This window comes from Stenella coeruleoalba (genome assembly GCF_951394435.1).
Source record: "Stenella coeruleoalba genome assembly, chromosome: 8".
In the NCBI taxonomy this organism is placed as follows: Eukaryota; Metazoa; Chordata; class Mammalia; order Artiodactyla; family Delphinidae; genus Stenella; species Stenella coeruleoalba.
Window position 1 is genome coordinate 68,470,749 of NC_137154.1, and position 21,797 is coordinate 68,492,545.

At 39.4% G+C, this 21,797-nt stretch overlaps 1 protein-coding gene across 8 annotated transcripts in view; it reads left to right on the forward strand.

The window, feature by feature from the left end:
- The window catches only part of FAT3 (FAT atypical cadherin 3), a 697,691-nt gene that overhangs the window by 555,397 nt on the left and 120,497 nt on the right, over positions 1-21,797 (forward strand). For all 8 annotated transcript variants that reach the window (XM_079929094.1, XM_079929092.1, XM_079929095.1 and 5 more), the window contains exon 7: positions 5,509-5,648. In XM_079929094.1, coding sequence (XP_079785220.1) covers positions 5,509-5,648 — 140 coding nt within the window. The remainder of the gene's footprint in view (positions 1-5,508; positions 5,649-21,797) is intronic.

The following is a 21,797-nucleotide window of genomic DNA, read 5'->3' on the forward strand; positions in this document are numbered from 1 at the left end:
CCTATTGTTTCCTTTATCATATTCAGATGTTTCATTCTTACTTTCAAGCTTTCTTGCTTGTTTATCCTTGGCCACTGAAACTCTCTGCTGTCTCTTCCCTTCCTCCTTACCTAAACATCTTCCCTGGCCAGGCTAACATAGAGGAGAGAGAGGGAAAGTGATTCTCAGTACTTAAGAAACATAGCAGTGTACTGTAGCTGGATAGACACCTATACAGACACTTATGGTTACAGACAATACCACCTCCCGGCCTAACAGTTATAGCTTACAAATGCCATAACTAATGAATTCTCATTAAATCAGCAGAAATAGTGTTCCAGCATGCCTTTTCCCCTGAGAGTATTGTCTCCTCATTTCCATATTTCGAAATCTGCCCGAATCTTGTTTAACTGCATTTCTTTTCCTCCCACCGTGATATGAATTCACAAAAACCATGTCGAGAGCAAGATTTCGTTCCCAAGTCCAGACCCCGCCAACAAGGACCTGCCAGATACTTTCTTGTGCCTCCAAAGACACCACTGCTTACAATGTTACGGAGCTGGACTCTCCTCAGCTTCCAGAAACAGAAGCCCACTTGTAACCGAGTTAAGAAAGCTATAATTAAAAGGAAACATTATAAAGTTCAGCTGTTCTGTGGTTAAACAGCCCATTGCACAGCATGTTCCTTCCCTGTGTTAAAAGGGAAAGAAAATGAAGGGAACAAAACTAACCCACAATCCTTTGTGGCTTTATCACATATCTTCACACTTCTCGGGAGACTATGATTTCAACTCAGCAGCATCTTGATTTACATACTCTCTAATGTGCATGCAATCTGGTCCCTGTATCCTTATCCCACGGGCAAATATTTGTATTGTAAAGATCACCCTTATTACACACTTGAAACCATTCCTCTTTACCTCCAGTTTGATGGGGGAGGCTACCACCCACTTTTCTAGCTTTTCCCCTGACTTAGACTAGAAAAACTGTTTTCCTTGTAGACAGTAAGCACTTAAAATATCTCTGTTCATTTGCCTCACCCAATATGTAGAGGAGAGAAAGCCTGTTCTTTGAAAATAATCCTCTGATGGTACAAGGGAACACATGGGTCCAGCTCTAGCAGAAATACATTTCTGTGTTGCAGGTTCAGAAGCACAGCCTGGGCCCTTAGTTTGTCATAGGTTCCTGCGGAATTTGGGTTCTTGACTGCTTCTGTCTCATAAGCTTATACCCGTCCTTAGACAACCTTGTCCCTAATGGAGCCATCCCTTAATAGGGTTCCATCAAATAGGCAAGGTAAAGTCTTTGATGGTACCCTGACTAGCACTTCATCTCTCTGGGTCTTCTCTAACCTCATGGCCAGATTTCTTTATCACAAAACTCCCCCACACCCCTCCCAAGTGAAGCCATGTCTGTGTCCCATTTTTAATACAGCTCTTCCTCCATCACGATGACGCTTGCTCAGAGTCATCAGTTGACATCATTTCTTCTAATTGGATCCCGAACATGCCTCTCTTTTCTCCATAGCAACAATGTGGTCCATAGGAACACACCTGAAGAGACTTTAGGAAAATAATAAAAAGCCTAAAACAGCTTCGGATATTATCGTTTGTAAGAAAATGAATTTCAAACCAGATTCTAGACATGATTTTCCTTCCTACCACTGTTTCCCACCTCCAGCCTGCATCTCCTGCCTTCCATGTAAATATCCGTTTTAGCCCCGTACTGTGCTTGCTTCATTCCAAGGCAGAAAATTATTCATGATCAAGCCATAGAAATGGTGTTTAGCATTTTTCCTTAAGTTAGGTGTACATGCTGAACTTGAATGAACAGCTTGCGAACAACTCCTGTAATTCATTGAGATTCAGCGGCTCAGTGTTTTGGAAGCTTCTCCCATAGCTCGTCTCCCCTGGTGACTACTAGATTTTGGTTGGTATTTTTACCATCGCACGTAGAGTGGATTGGAATCATAGCTAGGGGAGAGGCCCGGAAGCTTCTCTAAAGGGAAAGCTGTGAGATAGTCAGCATTGGATCTCATTATGGAGAGATGGTGATTCTTTAAAGAAAAGCTTAACTAAATCATGGCCCAACACCCTGCTGCCCGGTACATTCCAGCAGTAGCTGCTGGCTCAAAGTAGTTTCATTCCTGTCCCATTTTTAAAGCTTTTTGGGACACTCCGACTTGCAATGTTTAATTTTAGAATCCAATAGAAATCCAACACGCCTCTCTCGTGCTCTTTGTTTACTCCTTAACACCCGTCTTGACCGAAAATGGTCAAAGAGAAATGTCCCTGACGTGAATTCTCTGTTATGTGGGCTGTTCACAACCTCGCTTTTAACCATCTCTGCCTCACACCCCTGCAGCAACGCTCAGGCTGTGACTTCTCTTAATTCCCCACTTTGTTGAAATCAGACCAGCTCCGCAGTGTCCTCCCTCCTCCCCACCCTTTGTTTAGCCCAGCGCTGCTGCCCCAGCACACTCTGGCTTTGCATGTTGTTACTGGCTCTGAGGAAGCACATCTTCTTTAAACAGAATGCTGCTAGTGAAAGCAGACTCCTTCCATTTAATATTCTCACCCCAGATGAATTGGACATGGGTTCCTACAAAATGAAATAACCTTTCAGGCTAAAAGGGAGCCTGAAAACTGAGGCCTGGGGGAGAGAGATGGAGTCGTTCATGAAATGGGAGGCTTAAGTGGTAGGTTATGAAATTGCGGGAGGGTTGATGGTGAACTGCTGGTCCAGATTCTGTATCCCTTGTCAGAAATTCATTTTAAAACTCAGGGAAGATTTGGGGAACCTGGTTTTACATGAAATCTTGGTTTAACTAGGAGCTAAAGCCCTAGAAGTGAGTATCAGAGGCTGCTAGCCTTATTGATGGATGGAAAGACACTCACAGGCTTTCTTTGTCTATCTCCCCTGCCCCTTTCAACTTTTCTGTTCTAGAGTATTTGAAACAGTAAAGGTGAATGGGGGAGATACACACACACACACACACACACACACACACACACACACACACACAGGCAGGAGGAGAGAAAACTGTAAAAAATCACTACCATATTGAGGAGAGTTCCCTGTGCTCTGCCCAGTGTTCTCCAATAACCTAAATGGGAAAAGAATTTGAAAAAGGATAGGTACATGTATATGTATAACTGAATCACTTTGCTGTACACCTGAAACTAACACAACATTGTTACTCAACTATACTCCAACATAAAATAAAAATTAACACCACCATAAAAGTAGCCAAAAATGTTTTTTGATACAAAAAATGACTAATAAGAAGGTGCACAATCTATATGCCATATGTAAAATGTGTAAATTTTATGCCACTAAGCACATGAAACGATGATGTATTTCTGTATAGGGAAGGCCCTGAGGAAAATGTGACTCTAGGGCAGTGAGGGAGAGGAAATAGAGTTGCCCCATGGAAACAGTAACTGAAACTAGAAATCTTTGCTTGTGTGTTCTCTAAATTTCATTTTTATTTGTCTTCAAACTGGAGCAAATTAAAGGCTTATAGTTAGTGTAGTTTCTATTTTACTTTGACCTACAAATTTTCACCTTCCAAAATAATTGACTCTCCTCCACTGCCCCCCCCAAAAAATCATAGTACTCAAATTTAAGAAAGTAAAAATCTTGGTTAGGAAGACATTCTAAAGATGATTTTAAATGTGATTTAAAATATGATTTAATACCCACTAGAAATGGCTTGAGAAGTTGCTTTCCCATCTTTCCTTCTACACAGTCTGAGGCAATTTTATGTCTTTTCTCTGAAAGTTTCCATGGCAGAGGTTTTTTTTTCATAATATACCACTTGATAGCAAATGATTTTTCTTTGCTCATTAGGAGGGTTATTCAAGACACTTGAATCAGTCGTACATTTCATTTCATGTGATTATCAAGATGAAAACATTCCCTTTGAAATAGGCATGGTGACCTAAGGCTTACTTCCCTTTCAGCCTAGATTTCCTCCCCTTTCTCTTTATCCTGTTCTTCAAAAGACATTTTTTGGAGTTAACATTTAGTATTTCTCAGTAAATCAATTAAAGATATTAAGTGGAAGATGAGCCTCTTTTTGAGATGAAATTTTTGAAAACTACATCTCCAAGCAATTCTCTGGTACACCCATATCTCCTTAACTTTAATTAAATGTCAAGGGCAATTATGTTCTCTCTAGCAATTAAATAATCTCAAGTGTATATGACAGCTACACGCAATAAGTATCTGAAAAACCTGGTCATATGTATGACCAGGTTTTTTTTAAATACACCATATTATTTATTTCGTGTCATTATACATCAGATTCCAGCAGTTCAGGTAAAATTCTCTTTTCCTTTAACTCATCTGCCCATTTCTAATTCTAATATCATAGAAATTGTATATTGTTGACTGATAATCAAAATTAAATGCAAAAAAGAGAAGCCAAGATTTCTTTTCTAAAATATGAAATTCAGTAAATGCATTGCCCTACGTGCTGTAGTTAAATAAAATTACTGTCCAAGAACAAAATTTGTGGACATGATGAAATTTCAGGCTAAAGTAAATAGAGCTTGTGAACATATACTGATACTTAATTAAAATCGTTCCAGCACTTATACCAATATCTTCTCTCCCCTTAAAAAAAAAAAATCTTTCATTTTGAAAAAGATCATAAACTACACTTTGGTTCACAGAGATGGAAACACCTACAGTAATTTCCACAAAGTCTATGCTGTCTTAGGCACATTAGTTACAGATTATGGATTACACCTAGTTCAGGGGGAGAAAAGTAAAGTTTTCTAAACTTTTCTATGGATTATTTTATCAGTTGATGTTCCATAGCTGATGTTTTCATCTCCTTCTTTCCAGATTTCATTTTGTAAATCTCCCATAAACTTTCTATTTTGGGGGGAGGAAGTTAAGTCACACTGTCAAGATGGCAAAAATATATTTCTATAAATATCCCAACTTACAGAGAGAGAACTTTTAATAAGAAATTCAATTTTATTGCTTTTTCTTATTTTCTAATATTTATAACTTTATTTCTGACATCTAATTGAGGGAATCTGAACTCTACCAACCACATGTTTACCATCAATCCTGGAATGGATTTCAGAGTGTCTGCTCATTTTTGTTAATAATAATTGGACTGTTTGTTTACCTAGAATTTAATCTATCAATACTTTGGAAAAGCAAAGGATCTACAAATTCCTAGCCCAGAAGCCACAAGGGGTTGAAGGAACTTCGGCTTTCTAAATATTTTCTGGAGTCAGTTTATGCTTCACTGCTATAACATTAGTGCTGAGGGGATTTTTGCAATACATTCTTTTTTGTGATATTTGTTATGCATTGTAGAGGCTGTGCTTTGAAATATGAATTAAGTTAAAAAACAAAGGGTCCCATTTAAGATGTACAAAATTGAGCAATAGGGATGCCTGTCAAAAAACGTTTCTATATAAGATGTCCCTTTAAAGCTGTATGCTTCAATATGTGTAATAACTTTTCAGATATGCTAATTTCCTGTTGTTTTTGTGAACTCGTCAGGGGGCAATTTTGACAGCTCTTTTGACGCAGAGAAGGGCGTTGGGACCATTGTCATTGCAAAACCTTTGGATGCAGAGCAGAGGTCCATCTATAATATGAGTGTGGAAGTCACCGATGGGACAAATGTTGCTGTCACTCAGGTAAGATGTCAAATTACTAAATAGTGGGAATGCCGAGAAGTCTGCTAAAGTCAGAGGTACAAGCAATTAAAATATGTGTTGAAAGTAGTAAATTATGTCCATGGATTTTTAGCACTTAAAAAAAAAGCATTTGCAAGAACAGCTTAGACAAAGGATTCTATCAACAATATTACATAACTTAGCTGCCTCTTTCAAGAAATTATGATTTTTCATGCATGGGAGAGTGATGTGTATTTGTTTCCCGATCATTTCCTGTAAGATTTATCTCTTTGACAACAAAGTCAGCTTTCCTTGAATTTACAAAGAGAAGGACATCTGTAGTGTCTGAGTTAACTCACCATGATATTCTTCACCTCCTCATGCTTTAGTCACAGAAAGTTAAAGCTAGAGAATGCCTGAGTCCAAATTCATTTTACAAACTAAGATAATCTAAGTAATATATCCAAGGTCACACAGCCTTAATAAAGAACAAGAGAGCTGGGTGTCCTGGCTCCCATCTCCCGTTCCAGACCCTATGCCAGTGGTTCTTCATCCTGGCTGGACAGTAAAATCCCCTGGTTGTGGAGGATGTTAAAACCAATAAAGCTTGGGCCCCATCCCCAGAGGTCCTATGTGATTCTAACATGCAGCCAGGGTTGAGGACCATCACTTCTACTCTGCTACTTGAGTGTTCATGAAAGGGCGCTGAGAACAAGGAAGAGGAGAAAAAAATCTCTGGGTGAGGGCTTCCCTGGTGGCGCAGTGGTTGAGAGTCCACCTGCCGATGCAGGGGACACGGGTTCGTTCCCCGGTCCGGGAGGATCCCACATGCCGCGGAGCGGCTGGGCCCGCGAGCCATGGCCGCTGAGACTGCGCGTCCGGAGCCTGTGCTCCGCGACGGGAGAAGCCACAACAGTGAGAGGCCCGCGTACGGCACCAAAAAAAAAAAAAAAAAAAAAACTCTGGGTGAGACTAATACAGTGTTAGATATCAATATGGAGCAGATTTACCCTACATATGAGATTTTTGTTTGTTTGTTTTGTATTTTAGCACCAGAGACCTTAAGCCAGTTATAGCAGAGGACTGGCACACACACACAGCCCCTAACCCCTCCCACCCTCCCTGCCTCTCTCTTCTGTTCCCATGACCCCAGAAACCATCACTAATGGATCAAGGGTCTTTGTTTGTTTGTTTGTTTCGGTTTCTTTCCTGCTGAGCGCAGATGTGGCCTCAGAATCCTTCTCAACACAATGCTTCAGGTATTGAAGATGAAATGTTTACCAACCCTAAAGTAAGCAAGTGTTGATTTATTTCAACTATGATGTAAGCTTTTATAACAGTGTGGTTTTTAAAAGGGGAGAGGAGAAGGGTTTTATGTGTTTGTCTGTCCAGCTGTCTCTCAGTTTGAAGCTGTTTCAAAAACATAATGAGACTCTTTCCTTTGAGACTGTTTGTAAGCGTAAAGTGGTGGAGTTTGAAGGAAACAGTAGCTTTGGTTTTAGTACAACCCTTTTACTTTTCATTCAGATAAACTGAAACCCAGAAAGGGGACGTGACATGCACTTGATAAGGCAGCCCGTGTGTATCAACTCCTGATCTTTCAACCCATGTCCTTTCCTAGGATGAATATACGACCCTATTTGCCTGAGAGAATCCCATCTATACTTATTGCACCGGTGTAATTATCACACTCAAAGTTACCCCAGTTGAGACAGTAAATTGTATGGCCCTACCTAAATCCAGACTGCTTCAGAGTATCTTCAAAAGATAGAGATACCTGGAAAAGACCCCAAGATTGAGATCCTGCATGAATCACACAATCTAAAGACTAATACAAAACAACCCACTTGTAGCATTGCTAAGTCTTTAGTGCTAATTCACTTTAAATGGGAATTTAAATTAGACTTTTTAAATTAGCCGTGTCTTAACATATCCAACTTCAACCTTTTAGCACCACTTAGAAACATAAGACGTATTTGGATAAAATACAAATAAAAGCATGGAATCCTATTCATTACTTACTTTTCTCCAGAGTTTCATAACAGTGGAATTAAATGGTGATTCATTGTGCCCAGAATGTTATAGATACATATTAAATATTTTAGAATGAATTAATGGATAGTAGATATTACATTTTCAATAGGGTCTGAATGGCAGGTATGCTGGATCTCCAAAGCACACAACTGATAAATGTTAACCAAAAAAAAATTATCTATGAAACTTTTATTTCAGAAATTCATTAGGACCAGATGATAAATCATTCAACAGCATCTTTTCTACAAATATTTCTTGAGTTCATACCATGTGCAGGGAACTGTAATACATGCCTGAAGTCACAGTGGTTCAGAGTTTTAAACCCAGATAACTGATGTGCACCCACTTTAAAAAAATTAATATGGAAGCATGTATTACAAGACTTTGAATGTACACGTTGTTCACATCCTGCTTTTGCTGATCTTACTTCAGACTAGTGTACAGTTAGGCTTGTCTCTAGAGCCGTTCAGGAATTAGAGAATCGGGGTGAACTTGGAGGTTCCCTTTGGCAAGCCCAAGCTCAATAGGTTAATAAATTAGGATATCAAGAGATTTTCTTGTCAAAAGCTCCCAAGTTACCCTGTGTCTCCAGGGCCATGACCTTCTCAAGAAGTGAGAACTAACAGTTTCCAAAGCATAAATTTGTGTGCCAACATTATTACCATCAGAAAACCAATATTCTGTCTATCTGGGTGTATTTGAGCCTGAGGACCCACCAGCCTCTGCCAGTCCAGGCCTCTGCTCACATCTGCCATGGCTCCTCTGGCAGTGCTGACAGGAGCAATTTCTGAATTAGTCAAAGCCCTCAGTGTCAAGGACATTTTTACTAAAAGGATATTTGTGGAAAGGAAAGGCATTCTAGGCTTCTTTTAGAAACCACTAAAGCACACTCCAACCCATGACCTGAGGCAACTTAATGATTTACCATCAAATGGAGATTCTTCACCATATAACAGAAATGTCCTGTAGCCCCCAAAACACCTGTTCAGTTTTCTTTGGGGAACTTTTCTCTACTTTGTTCATTTGGAACCATAAAACATGGTATGACATGGGCTTCAAATCAGCCATAAAAAACCTGTTGAATTTCACTTCACAAATGTCAAATAAATCACAGCCTCAGGGACCTCTGTGTCTACAAGAAAACCGTTCCTTCATCTTCAGTTTTGGCCTGTTCTCCCAGAATTCTTGTGCCTCAGAGCTACAATATCTGGTGACGAATAAACATCCTTTTCCTCTCTGAGATTCTCTAGCATGAGTACAGAATGTAAAAGGGTTCGGTGGACTTCAAGTTATAAGGATGCAGACGTACTAAACACAAGAACAAAGCATCCTCTTTACAAAAACCTCCTGGACAAGGGCCTCAGTAAAAAGAGTTGTTGATTTTATGTAGGATATTATTGTGCTTTATATAAATAGCATAGTATTTGACAAACTGGGCTTTGTAGGGAATAAATCCATGTCCTAATCCCAACTCTGCTATTTACTAACTGAGTCACCTCCAGCCGGTGCAGGTCACTTAATTTCTCTGCACCCTAGTCCCTTCATCTATGAAATGGGGGTACCAGTACCTACATCATTAGAGGTGCTGTGAGGATTACATGAGTTTACATATACAGAATAATAGCAAGGGAGATTGGTTCAAAATGGCAGAGTAGAAGGATGTGCTCTCACTCTCTCTTGCAAGAACACCAGAATCACAACTAACTGCTGCACAATAATCGACAGGAAGACACTGGAACTCACCAAAAAAGATACACCACATCCAAAGACACAGGAGAAGCCACAGTGAGACAGTAGAGGGGCGCAAAAACAATAAAATCAAATCCCATAACTGCTGTGTGGGTGACTCACCGACTGGAGAACACTTATACCACAGAAGTCCACCCACTGGGGTGAAGGTTCTGAGGCCCACGTCAGGCTTCCCAATCTGGGGGTCCGGCAACTGGAGGAGGAATTCCTAGAGAATCAGACTTTGAAGACTACTGGGATTTGACTGCAGGACTTTGACAGGACGGGCGGAAACAGAGACTCCACTCTTGGAGGGCACACACAAAGTAGTGTGCACATCAGGACCCAGGGGAAGGAGCAGTGACCCCATAGGAGACTGAACCAGACCTACCTGCTAGTGTTGGAGGGTCTTCTGCAGAGGCAGGGGGTGACTGTGTCTCACCATGAGGACAAGGACACTGGCACCAGAAGTTCTGGGAAGTACTCCTTGGCATGAGCCATCCCAGAGTCCACCATTAGCCCAACCAAAGAGCCCAGGTAGGCACCAGTGCTGGGTCACCTCAGGCCAAACAACCAACAGGGAGGGAACCCAGCCCCACCCACCAGCAGACAAGTGGATTAAAGTTTTACTGAGCTCTGCCCACCAAAGCACCAGCCAGCTCTACCCACCACCAGTCCCACACATCAGGAAACTTGCACAAGCCTCTTAGCCTCATCCACCAGAGGGCAGACAGCAGAAGCAAGAAGAACTACAATCCTGCAGCCTGTGGAACAAAAACCACATTCACAGAAAAACAGACAAGATGAAAGGCAGAGGGCTATGTACCAGATGAAGGAACCAGATAAAACCCCAGAAAAGAAACTAAATGAAGTGGATATAGGAAACCTTCCAGAAAAATAACTCAGAATAATGGTAATGAAGATGCTCCAAGACCTCGGAAAAAGAATGGAGGCAAAGGTAGAGAAGATGCAAGAAATGTTAAACAAAGATCTAGAAGAATTAAAGAACAAGCAAACAGAGATGAACAACACAATAACTAAAATGAAAAATACACTAGAAGAAATCAATAGCAGAATAACTGAGGCAGAAGAACGGATAAGTGACCTGGAAGACAGAATGGTGGAATTCACTGCCACGGAACAGAATAAAGAAAAAAGAATGAATAGAAATGAAGACAGCCTAAGAGACCTCTGGGACAACATTATACGCAACAATATTCACATTATAGGGGTCCCAGAAGGAGAAGAGAGAGAGAAAGGACTCGAGAAAATATTTGAAGAGATTATAGTCAAAAACTTCCCTAACATGGGAAAGGAAATAGCCACCCAAGTCCAAGAAGTGCAGAGAGTCCCATACAGGATAAACCCAAGGAGAAACATGCCAAGACACCTAGTAATCAACTTGGCAAAAATTAAAGACAAAGAAAAATTATTGAAAGCAGCAAGGGAAAAATGACAAATAACATACAAGGGAACTCCCATAAGATTAACAGCTGATTTCTCAGCAGAAACTCTACAAGCCAGAAGGGATTGGCATGATATACTTAAAGTAATGAAAGGGAAGAACCTACGACCAAAATTACTCTACCCGGCAAGGATATCATTCACACTCAACAGAGAAATCAAAAGCTTTACAGACAAGCAAAAGCTAAGGGAATTCAGCACCAACAAAACAGCTCTACAACGAATGCTAAAGGAAATTCACTAAGTGAAAAACACAAAAGAAGAAAAGGACCTACAATAACAAACCCAAAATAACTAAGAAAATGGTAATAGGAACATACATACTGATAATTACCATAAACATAAATGGATTAATGCTCCAACCAAAAGACACAGGCTTGCTGAGTGGATACAAAAGCAAGAACCATATATGTGCTGTCTCCAAGAGACCCACTTCAGACCTAGGGACACATTCAGACTGAAAGTGAGGGGATGGAAAAAGATATTCCACGTAAATGGAAATCAAAAGAAAGCTGGAGTAGCAATACTCATATCAGATAAAATAGACTTTAAAATAAGAATGTTACAAGAGACAAGGAAGGACACTACATAATGATCAAGGGATCAATCCAAGAAGAAGATTTAACAATTATAAATATATATGCACCCAACATAGGAGCACCTCAAGACATAAGGCAACTGCTAACAGCTATAAAAGAGGAAATCAACAGTAACACAATAATAGTGGGGGACTTTAACACCTCACTTACACCAATGGACAGACATCCAAACAGAAAATTAATAAGGAAACACAAGCTTTAAATGACACAATAGACAAGATAGATATAATTGATATTTATAGGACATTCCATCCAAAAACAGCAGATTACACTTTTTTCTCAAGTGTGCACGGAACGTTCTCCAGGACAGATCACATCTTGGGTCACAAATCAAGCCTCATTAAATTGAAGAAAATTGAAATCATATTAAGCATCTTTTCTCACCACAACACTATGAGATTAGAAATCAATTACAAGGAAAAAAACACAAACACATGGAGGCTAAACAATACATTACTAAATAACCAAGAGATCACTGAAAAAATCAAAGGGGAAATCAAAAAATACCTAGAGACAAATGATAATGAAAACACAACGATCCAAAACCTATGGGATGCAGCAAAAGCAGTTCTAAGAGGGAAGTTTATAGCTATACAAGCCTACCTCAAGAAACAAGAAAAATCTCAAAAAAACAATCTAACTTTACACCTAAAGGAATTAGATAAAGAAGAACAAAAAAAGCCCAAAGTTAGCAGAAGGAAAGAAATCATAAAGTTCAGATCAGAAATAAAGGAAATAGAAACAAAGAAAACAATAGCAAAGATCAATAAAACTAAAAGCTGGTTCTTCGAGAAGATAAACAAAATTGATAAACCATTAGTCACTCATCAAGAAAAAGAGGGAGAGGACTCAAATCAATAAAATTAGAAATGAAAAAGGAAAAATTACAACAGACACCACAGAAATACAAAGCATCCTAAGAGACTACCACAAGCAACTCTATGCCAATAAAATTGACAATCTGGAATAAATGAACAATATCTTAGAAAGGTGTAACATTCCAAGCCTGAAACAGGAAGAAATAGAAAATATGAACAGACCAATCACAAGTAATGAAATTGAAACTGTGATTAAAAATCTTACAGCAAACAGGTGTCCAGAACCAGATGGCTTCACAGGTGAATTACATCAAACATTTAGAAAAGAGCTAACACCTATCCTTCTCAAACTCTTCCAAAAAATTGCAGAGGAAGGAACACTCCCAAACTCATTCTATGAGGACACCGTCACCCTGATACCAAAACCAGACAAAGATACAACAAAAAAATAAAATTACAGACCAATCTCACTGATGAATATAGATGCAAAAATCCTCAACAAAATACCAGCAAACAGAATCCAACAGCACATTAGAAGCATCGTACACCATGATCAAGTGGGATTTATCCCAGGGATGCAAGGATTCTTCAATATTGCAAATTAATCAATGTGATACACCATATTAACAAATTGAAGAATAAAAACAATATGATCTTCTCAATAGATGCAGAAAAAGCTTTTGACAAAATTCAACACACATTTATGATAAAAACTCCCCAGAAAGTGGGCGTAGAGGGAACCTACCTCAACATAATGAAGGCCATATACAACAAACCCACAGCAAACATCATTCTCAATGGTGAAAAACTGAAAGCATTTCCTCTAAGATCAGGAACAAGACAAGGATGTCCACTCTCACCACTATTATTCAACATAGTTTTGGAAGTCCTATCCATGGCAATCAGAGAAGAAAAAGAAATAAAAGGAACACAAATTGGAAAAGAAGAAGTAAAACTTCACTGTTTGCAGACGACATGATACTATACAAAGAGAATCCTAAAGATGCCACCAGAAAACTACTAGAGCTAATCAATGAATTTGGTAATGTTGCAGGATACAAAATTAATGCACAGAAATCTCTTGCATTCCTATACACTAATGATGAAAACTCTGAAAGAGAAATTAAGGAAACACTTCCATTTACCATTGCAACAAAAAGAATAAAATACCTAGGAATAAACCTACCTAGGGAGACAAAAGACCTGTATGCAGAAAACTATTAAGACACTGTTGAAAAAAATTAAGGATGATACCAACAGATGGAGAGATATACCATTTTCTTGGATTGGAAGAATCAGTATTGTGAAAATAACTATACTACCCAACGCAACCTACAGATTCAATGCAATCCCTATCAAATTACCAATGGCATTTTTTTTACAGAACTAAAACAAAAAATCTTAAAATTTGTATGGAGACACAAAAGGCCTCGAATAGCCAAAGCAGCCTTGAGGGAAAAAAATGGAGCTGGAGGAATCAGACTCCCTGACTTCAGACTACACTACAAAGCTACAGTAATCAAGACAATATGGTACTGGCACAAGAACAGAAATATAGATCAATGGAACAGGATATAAAGCCCAGAGATAAATGCACACACTTATGGTCAACTAATCTATGACAAAGGAGGCAAGGGTATACCATGCAGAAAGGACAGTCTCTTCAGTAAGTGGTGCTGGGGAAACTGGACAACTACATGCAAAAGAATGAAGTTAGAACACTCCCTAACACCATACACAAAAATAAGCTCAAGATGTATTGTAGACCTAAATGTAAGACTGGACACCATAAAATTCTTAGAGGAAAACATAGGAAGAACACTCTTTGACATAAATCACAGCAAGATCTTTTTGATCCACCTCCTAGAGTAATGGAAATAAAAAGAAAAATAAACAAATAGGACCTAATGAAACTTAAAAGCTTTTGCAAAGCAAAGGAAACTACAAACAAGATGAAAAGACAACCCTCAGAATGGGAAAAACTATTTGCAAATGAATCAATCGACAAAGGATTAATCTCCAAAATATATAAACAGCTCATGCAGCTCAATATTAAAAAAACAAACAAACCAATCAAAAAATGGGCAGAAGACCTAAATAGACATTTCTCCATAGTGGAAATACAGATGGCCAAGAAGCACATGAAAAGCTTCTCAACATCACTAATTATTAGAGAAATGCAGATGAAAACTACAATGAGGTATCACCTCACACCAGTTAGAATGGCCATCATCAGAAAATCTACAAACAACAAATGCTGGAGTGGGTATGGAGAAAACAGAACCCTCTTGCACTGCTGGTGTGATTGTAAATTGATACAGCCACTATGGAGAACAGTATGGAGGTTCCTTAAAAAACTAAAAATAGAATTATCATATGACCCTGCAATCCCACTACTGGGCATATACCCAGAGAAAAGCATAATTCAAAAAGACACATGCACCCCAATGTTCATTGCAGCACTATTTACAATAGCTAGGTCATGGAAGCAACCTAAATGCCCAGCAACAGACAAATGGATAAAGAAAATGTGGTACATATATACAATGGAATATTACTCAGCCATGAAAAGGAGCGAAACTGGGTCATTTGTAGGGACATGGATGAATTTAGAGACTGTCATACAGAGTGAAATAAGTCAGAAAGTGAAAAACAAATATTGCATATTAACGCATATATGTGGAACCTAGAAAAATGGTACAGATGAACCGGTTTGCAGGGCAGAAATTGAGACACAGATGTAGAGAACAAATGTATGAACACCAAGGGGGGAAAGCAGCCGGGGGTGGTGGTGGTGGTGTGATGAATTGGGAGATTGGGATTGACATGTATACACTGATATGTATAAAAAGGATAGCTAATAAGAACCTGCTGAATAAAAAAATAAATTAAACAAAAAAATAATAGCAAGAGGTTGAAACATAATGAATGCTCAATAAATAGTAGCTACTACTGCTATTATTATTACCATTATCACTTAACGTCTCTGAGCATTTGTATCATGGGGACTGCCCCACAGGTTGTTGTGAGAAATAAGTGAGTGCCTGAGACAGTGCTCTGAAAAAGGGATTATCCAGTGCTGCATCCCAAGCCTTTAGTGGAGAACCATCTTGGAAACCATCTGACTAGTCTTGGGGTAGAAAGTGAGAGATGATCCATTAAGGCACTGTCAATGCTGATGAACCATATAGAAATTGTCAAGAGCTCTGTAAGCACACAAGACCCAGAGTATGTTAGTGAGCTTTTCCTGGTTCCTGATGGTCCCTCCCGGGTTGGCCACATTTGACAGCTCTTTGACAGTCTTTTCTTTGCCTAAAACCAGCCAACATTTTTGAGTGCTTTCTGTATTCCAAGAATTATCCCAAGTTATTAAGAGCTGACTTCCAATTTCTACAAATATAATATTGTGGAATGGTAGCAAATAATTCATGACGGGCACCAGAAATAACATTCATTGGTCTAGACCAGAGCATGAATAATGTTGAGTGGAGAAATTTAAAACCAACATCCTGGTTCCAGCTATGTTCCCTTCTGTCCACACCCCCTCCCAACCTCCACATCCAGCTGCTTCCAACAAGCTGATGCAAATCAGAACCTAGTTGTGCAAACAAATTAGGCTCTTCAAGATAGTTTGAGTCCCTGGCAGATCCTTGAAGCTTATGAAATTGTTGATATATTTTGGTGTGCATGTATATTTTTTCAGAGAGTAGCCCCTTAGTATTTATCATGTTTTAAGTGGGTAGGTGGCTCAAAAATGGTTAAGGTAAACTAACTCCTCAATATTTTCATTACTCGGAAACTCTAGTTAAAAATTTCAACATGCAGTCACCCAGGCTTCCTAGGAAACATACATATCTGAGGGGGTTGTTGGTTTTCTGATGCCTCCCTGCTCTGGTGACTGGGCTGGCTGCTGCCATGGTGTTTCAAAGCACTGTTGTTCTGGGTTAAGAAAGAGTTAAGTTTGCCTACCAAAGCCCTGGATAGCAAATAGGAAGTTAGCTCCCTTCAAGAAATTTTCTTAAAATGGAAATAATCTGTGAAAAATGGTACCACTATTCTTCAGCATTATGGAAGTATTCCCCACTTGATGTCGTAGAAGGTCAGAGATGAGCAAGGGTGTCTGGCTTAGATGAGAAGAATGAAAAAATTAAGAGAAGTGGGACAGTCTGGTTGGCGGAAAGGTGAGGAATCACAGGAACACTGGCTGTTATAAATAAGAGGGGAAGTGGGAACATCCAGGTGAGACCAGAGGTTCATTAGGGACAGGAATAATGAGATGCTGAGAAGGATGAAGTTATTGTCCAAACATACAAGAGCACTACAAATCCATTTGAAGAGAGATTCTACTCTTAGCACCCAGACTGTGGTCTCTACATACCATTTCCCATGGAAAGGAACCAGGATTACTCAGAAATAGCTGATTCCAGGTTTGGGGCAGGAGCCTGGGCATCTTATCCTGCCAGAAAAACCTAGTGGAATCTTGTTAGAAGGTGACGAGAGACAACTTGAACTGCCTTCCACTGGTCAAAGATGGGATAATTTGAGCATCAAAAAGAATAATTATTATAATGGACTGAAACACTTAAAATAGATTAAAAACCCAAGTGTTTATATTATATTCAAAAACAAACAAACTCACTTAGCTCTCACAATTACTCCATGAGGCAGGTACTATTTGTGGTGGGCAGAATGCACCCACGTCCCACACCCAAGATGTCTATGTTGTCCTAGTCGTCAGAATTTGTAAATATGTTACATGGCAAAAGGGGCCCTGCATATGTAATTAAGGATACAGATCTTAGGACAGTGAGACTCTCCTAGATTATTTAGGTGGACCCAGTCGAATCACATGAGCCCTTAAGCAGATGATTTTGTCCAGCTGGAGTCGGAAGTGATGCAGCAAAGGGGAAGTCAGAGATTCCAAATATGAGAGAATTTGAAACATCATCGCTAGTTTGAATATGGAAGATGCAACACAGCAAGGAATGTAGGCAGCCTTAAGGATCTGAGAGAGGATCCTGCTGACAGCCAGCAAAGATGCAGGGACCTCGGGCCTTTAACCTCAAGAAACTAAATGCAGCCAACAACCTGAGTGACCTTGGAACTGATTCATCCCCAGAGCTTCCAGAAGGGAACACATCTCTGACGACCCCTTGATTTCAGGCTTATAAGACTCTAAGCCACACTATACTCAAACTTCTGACCTGTAGAACTAGGAGATAATAAATGGGTGTTATTTTAAACTGCTAAATCTGTGATAGCTTATTACGTTGGAAATAGGAAAAGAATCCCCTGTTGGCATCCCCATTTTACACATAAGGAAATTGAAGCAAAACGAGGTTAAGTAACTTGAGTAGATCAGGGTCTAGATGTAGGCAGTTGGATTCCAGAGACTGCTCTGCACTCTCAACCACTACACCGTGCTGCCTCGCAAAAGTAGGATTAAATCTTTGCTACCTATTCTAAGGCAGGAAGAGACGCTCATCTGGCTCTACTAGTTATGAGGGGGACACTGTTTAAGTGGTTGCCCCGTAAACATGGCACCGCCTATGGCCATTAGAATGTTTCATCGCTGGTCATACACGCTAGGAAGAGAGCAAAATACCCCAACCTCTTTATAGCCCTCCCTGCCACCCACTGAGCTTATGAGCTACAGAGACACACACTACCAAGCATGAGAAATGACAAATTTTAACAACTTTCCCCACATATCTACCAAACCCATATAAGCTGCTGCATCTTCATTGCAAATTTAAATAAATCTAGAGCCTGGCTCGTCCAAAAGACCAAGAGATGAAAATTAATATATAACATCTGTTATTTGCATAATAGCACTTAACAAGCTTCATTTCCCTGACACTCTGGGAGTAGTTAAATCAAGTTTTATCATTACATTCATTTTTCCAGTGAAAAACTGAGGCACAGACAGGTTAGGTGGCCACCCTAGGTGTACACAGGTAGATATACAAAGCCACTTCTTCCTTCTCAAAATCAGATACCATCTTAGGAACTTTCCCTTACATGTCTATGTATATAAAATATACAGCTTAATTCATTAGGGGAAGTATTTGGTCTAGTGGAAGGAGCGCTGACCCTGAATCAGGTGACCCAGGTTCAAAGTCAGCACTTAACCAGTGGTTGACTGTGTTACCACAGGAGGAAGCTCTATCTCTTGTGAGACTCAGTTTCTCCAACATAATGCAAGTAAGATCTTACATACCTCAGGGTTTATTGTAAGAATAAATAAGATATTATGCGATATCATGAGAGCTGTGACATGTCAGACACATGTAGGTTTTATTATTGTAGTCTTTTCTCAACTTAAAACTGTAATAATATACCTACTAACTATAAAATATTACGTGTGTGGCTTTTACTGTTATTCATGAAAGGCGGCAGAGATATTCATGCCCAAATGATAATCTAAAAATTACATCGATTTTATTCAGGGACTTATGATACGTGCTTTTGTGATTTTCATATGCTTTTCTTATTCATGTCCTGCTTTGATCTATAAAGATATGAAAATCAGCTTGTATTTGTATGCTCCACAGCCAAACCTGAGATTAAAACTCTCTTTCAGATCATTTCCACATTTCTTAAGCCCCACAAGGCAGTTAATTTAGGTTGGCCGCTAAGCCTTCCAGCCAGCGGGTCCCTATTCTCTGGGGCTGGGTGGTCTGTGATGTGCGTTCTTGGGTTAGCCTTGCCCTTGACAGCCATGGGGATTCCATTCCTCTCTTATCTCTAGGTGAGGTTGGGAGTTCCTAACTGGACTCCTTTCTTACAAAGCAGACTTTAACTTGAAGATTTGGATTTTGTCTTACCCTTTTCCTCCACTTTGCACCAGCTTAAAAGGAGGTGGAGGGTAGAAACAAATCACTTTTGCTAATGCCTTTCCATGATCCCTGGATCGAGGGGCTTTCAAGGGACACCCTCATCAAGGGTTTTCTTTTGTTTCCTTTAATATCATCTCCCTCTTAGCAGGTGAAAAAGGCAGTGGCCCAAAGCTCCTTGTATATTTAGGCTAAGACAATGCTGGAACAAGTGCAATTATATAGATGAAATAAGGCAGCAAGCCAACTCTACTGTGAGACTTTCTGTTAAAAAAATAATAATGATAAAATCTCACTGAATGTAATAGATCCGTGCCTGGCAACTTATGAGTAAATCAATTCTTAACAATGGATTCCAATTTTAAAGGCAGCAGGGAACTTTCTTTATTTTTAATGTATAAATTTATTTTATTTATTTATTTTTGGCTGTATTGGGTCTTCGTTGCTGTGCGTGGGCTTTCTCTAGTTGCGGTGAGCGGGGGCTACTCTTCATTGTGGTGCGCAGGCTTCTCATTGCAGTGGCTTCTTTTGTTGCAGAGCACGGACTCTAGGCGCGCGGGCTTCAGTAGTTGTGGCATGCGGGCTCTAGAGCAGAGGCTCAGTAGTTGTAGTGCATGGACTTAGTTGCTCCACGGCATGTGGGATCTTCCCGGACCAGGGCTCGAACCCGTGTCCCCTGCATTGGCAGACGGATTCTTAACCACTGTGCCACCAGGGAAACCCAGCAGGGAACTTTCTGTTCAGAATAATCCCTGATTAATGTTCCTGAAATGAGAATGGTCGTGTCAGTTATGTGTTTGGTAAATTAGGATTTCTGTATTGCAAGGTACGTAATATTTGCACACATGTTTGTTCACATGTATGTTTTGTACATTTATAGTTAATGTGTATATAATTTAAGTGCACATGGAAACTGTATAATGGAATGCATACAGAATTTGGCTCCGTAAGACCTAGATTTGAGCGTGGCCTTGCCCTTGTGACTTGGGCACATCCCTTAATTTCTCTGATTCTCATTTTCGTCATTGAGAAACAAGAGATAATACAGTTTAAGAAATGAATATGGTACAGATTTATAAACTGGAAAACAAGCACACGATTTTTCTCCTTAGGCATTCAAAAACAAAACTTGCAGGCTTGGAGAGAATACAAGAGGCATCATCCTTGAAATCACAACTGTAGAATGTTTTAAGTATGGTTTTGAAATGCAAACAGAGGCAGGACAGAATTTTCAGTAATTCAGGATTTAATTGGTTCTAATAAAAGACAGAGGCCTTAGCCTCCAACTCACCCCATGGACACTTCATGCCATGAGCCTTTGTAAGGCTGGACTTGGCATCTACCCAGACTTAGCTTAGACGAGCCTGCAAAACCCAAAGTGTTTGTGGTGAGCAGCACTGAAACCAGCTCTGAAGAGGCTTCCCACACTCAGGTTTCCTCCTGCTTTGAATCCATTGTACTTCTTTAGGCATTTCAATTACCATTTTGAACACAACATCTTTGAGAGTTACTTTGCTTTGTTTGGTAGTTCAGGAGCTCACAAATGGCCCCAACTGTGGGAAATAAAAAGCAAATGAGGAAAGGGAAGTCTTTTACAGAGAAACACTTGTTCAGACTGTAGATTAGGCTCAGGACAAAGCAAGCAGAAAGAGGCAAGCTTTTCAAGAGCACATCAACTTTGAAACCTCAGGAAGGTCAGGGCAGGCTTGCTGGCCGGAAAGGCTCTTTTATCCCATTAATATGACTGCTTCTGTGAACACAAATATTTTAGCATCTTGACTAAGTTAACTGGAACTTTTTAAAGGAAAGAATTGGCATTCAAAGAATCTAGTATGGCTTTCCAAATACAGTGGAGATAAAACAATACCCAAAATGCTATAGGCACACTTCTCTAAACTTTTTCTACCATAAACTACAAGCAAAGCTTGTCCCCGCGTCAAGCTCACTCCCACGGCAAGTCGTCCTGGCACAGAAGTCGTAGCACGGCCCTTTTCCTCTCACTCAAAAAAGCACATCTCCACCAAAGTGATGGATAGTACAGTTATTTATAAGAACAACCATGGTCTGACTAAATTTATTTCTAAGAGTAAATAATTGTCTAGAATGCAGCCAGATGCTTGCATATTATTTAATGGAGAACCACTAAAGTCTTTCTTATTAGTCAGGAATAAGACAAGAATATCACTGTTTCCACTACTATTTAACATTGTGCTGTAAGTATTAGCCAATACAATTAGCTAAGATAAAGTAATTTGTGTTATAAGAATTATAAAGGAAAAGGTAAACTGACCTCTATTTACATGTAGTGTAATTATATATCTGAAAAGCTCCAAGGAGGGAATGGAAAAACTACTTCAAATGATAGGAAAATTAGTAAAGCAACAGCTTATAAATTTAACATACAAAAATTAATGGCCTCCATATATAGCCCACCCCCCCCCCAAAAAAAAAAAACAGTGAAAAAGTGTAATGAAAAAGAACCTATTTAGGTTAGCACATATATAAACTTTAAAAGTGTTCAAAACCTATCTGAGGAAAACTAAAACACTCCTGAAAAACAAAATAGTAGATTTGAACAAATGAAAAAAGACAAACTATGTTCTTGGTTAGGAAGACTCCATCATGAAGAAATTAGTTCTTCCTTAATTATCCTGTACTTTTAACATAACCCCAGTTTAAAATGCTATCATT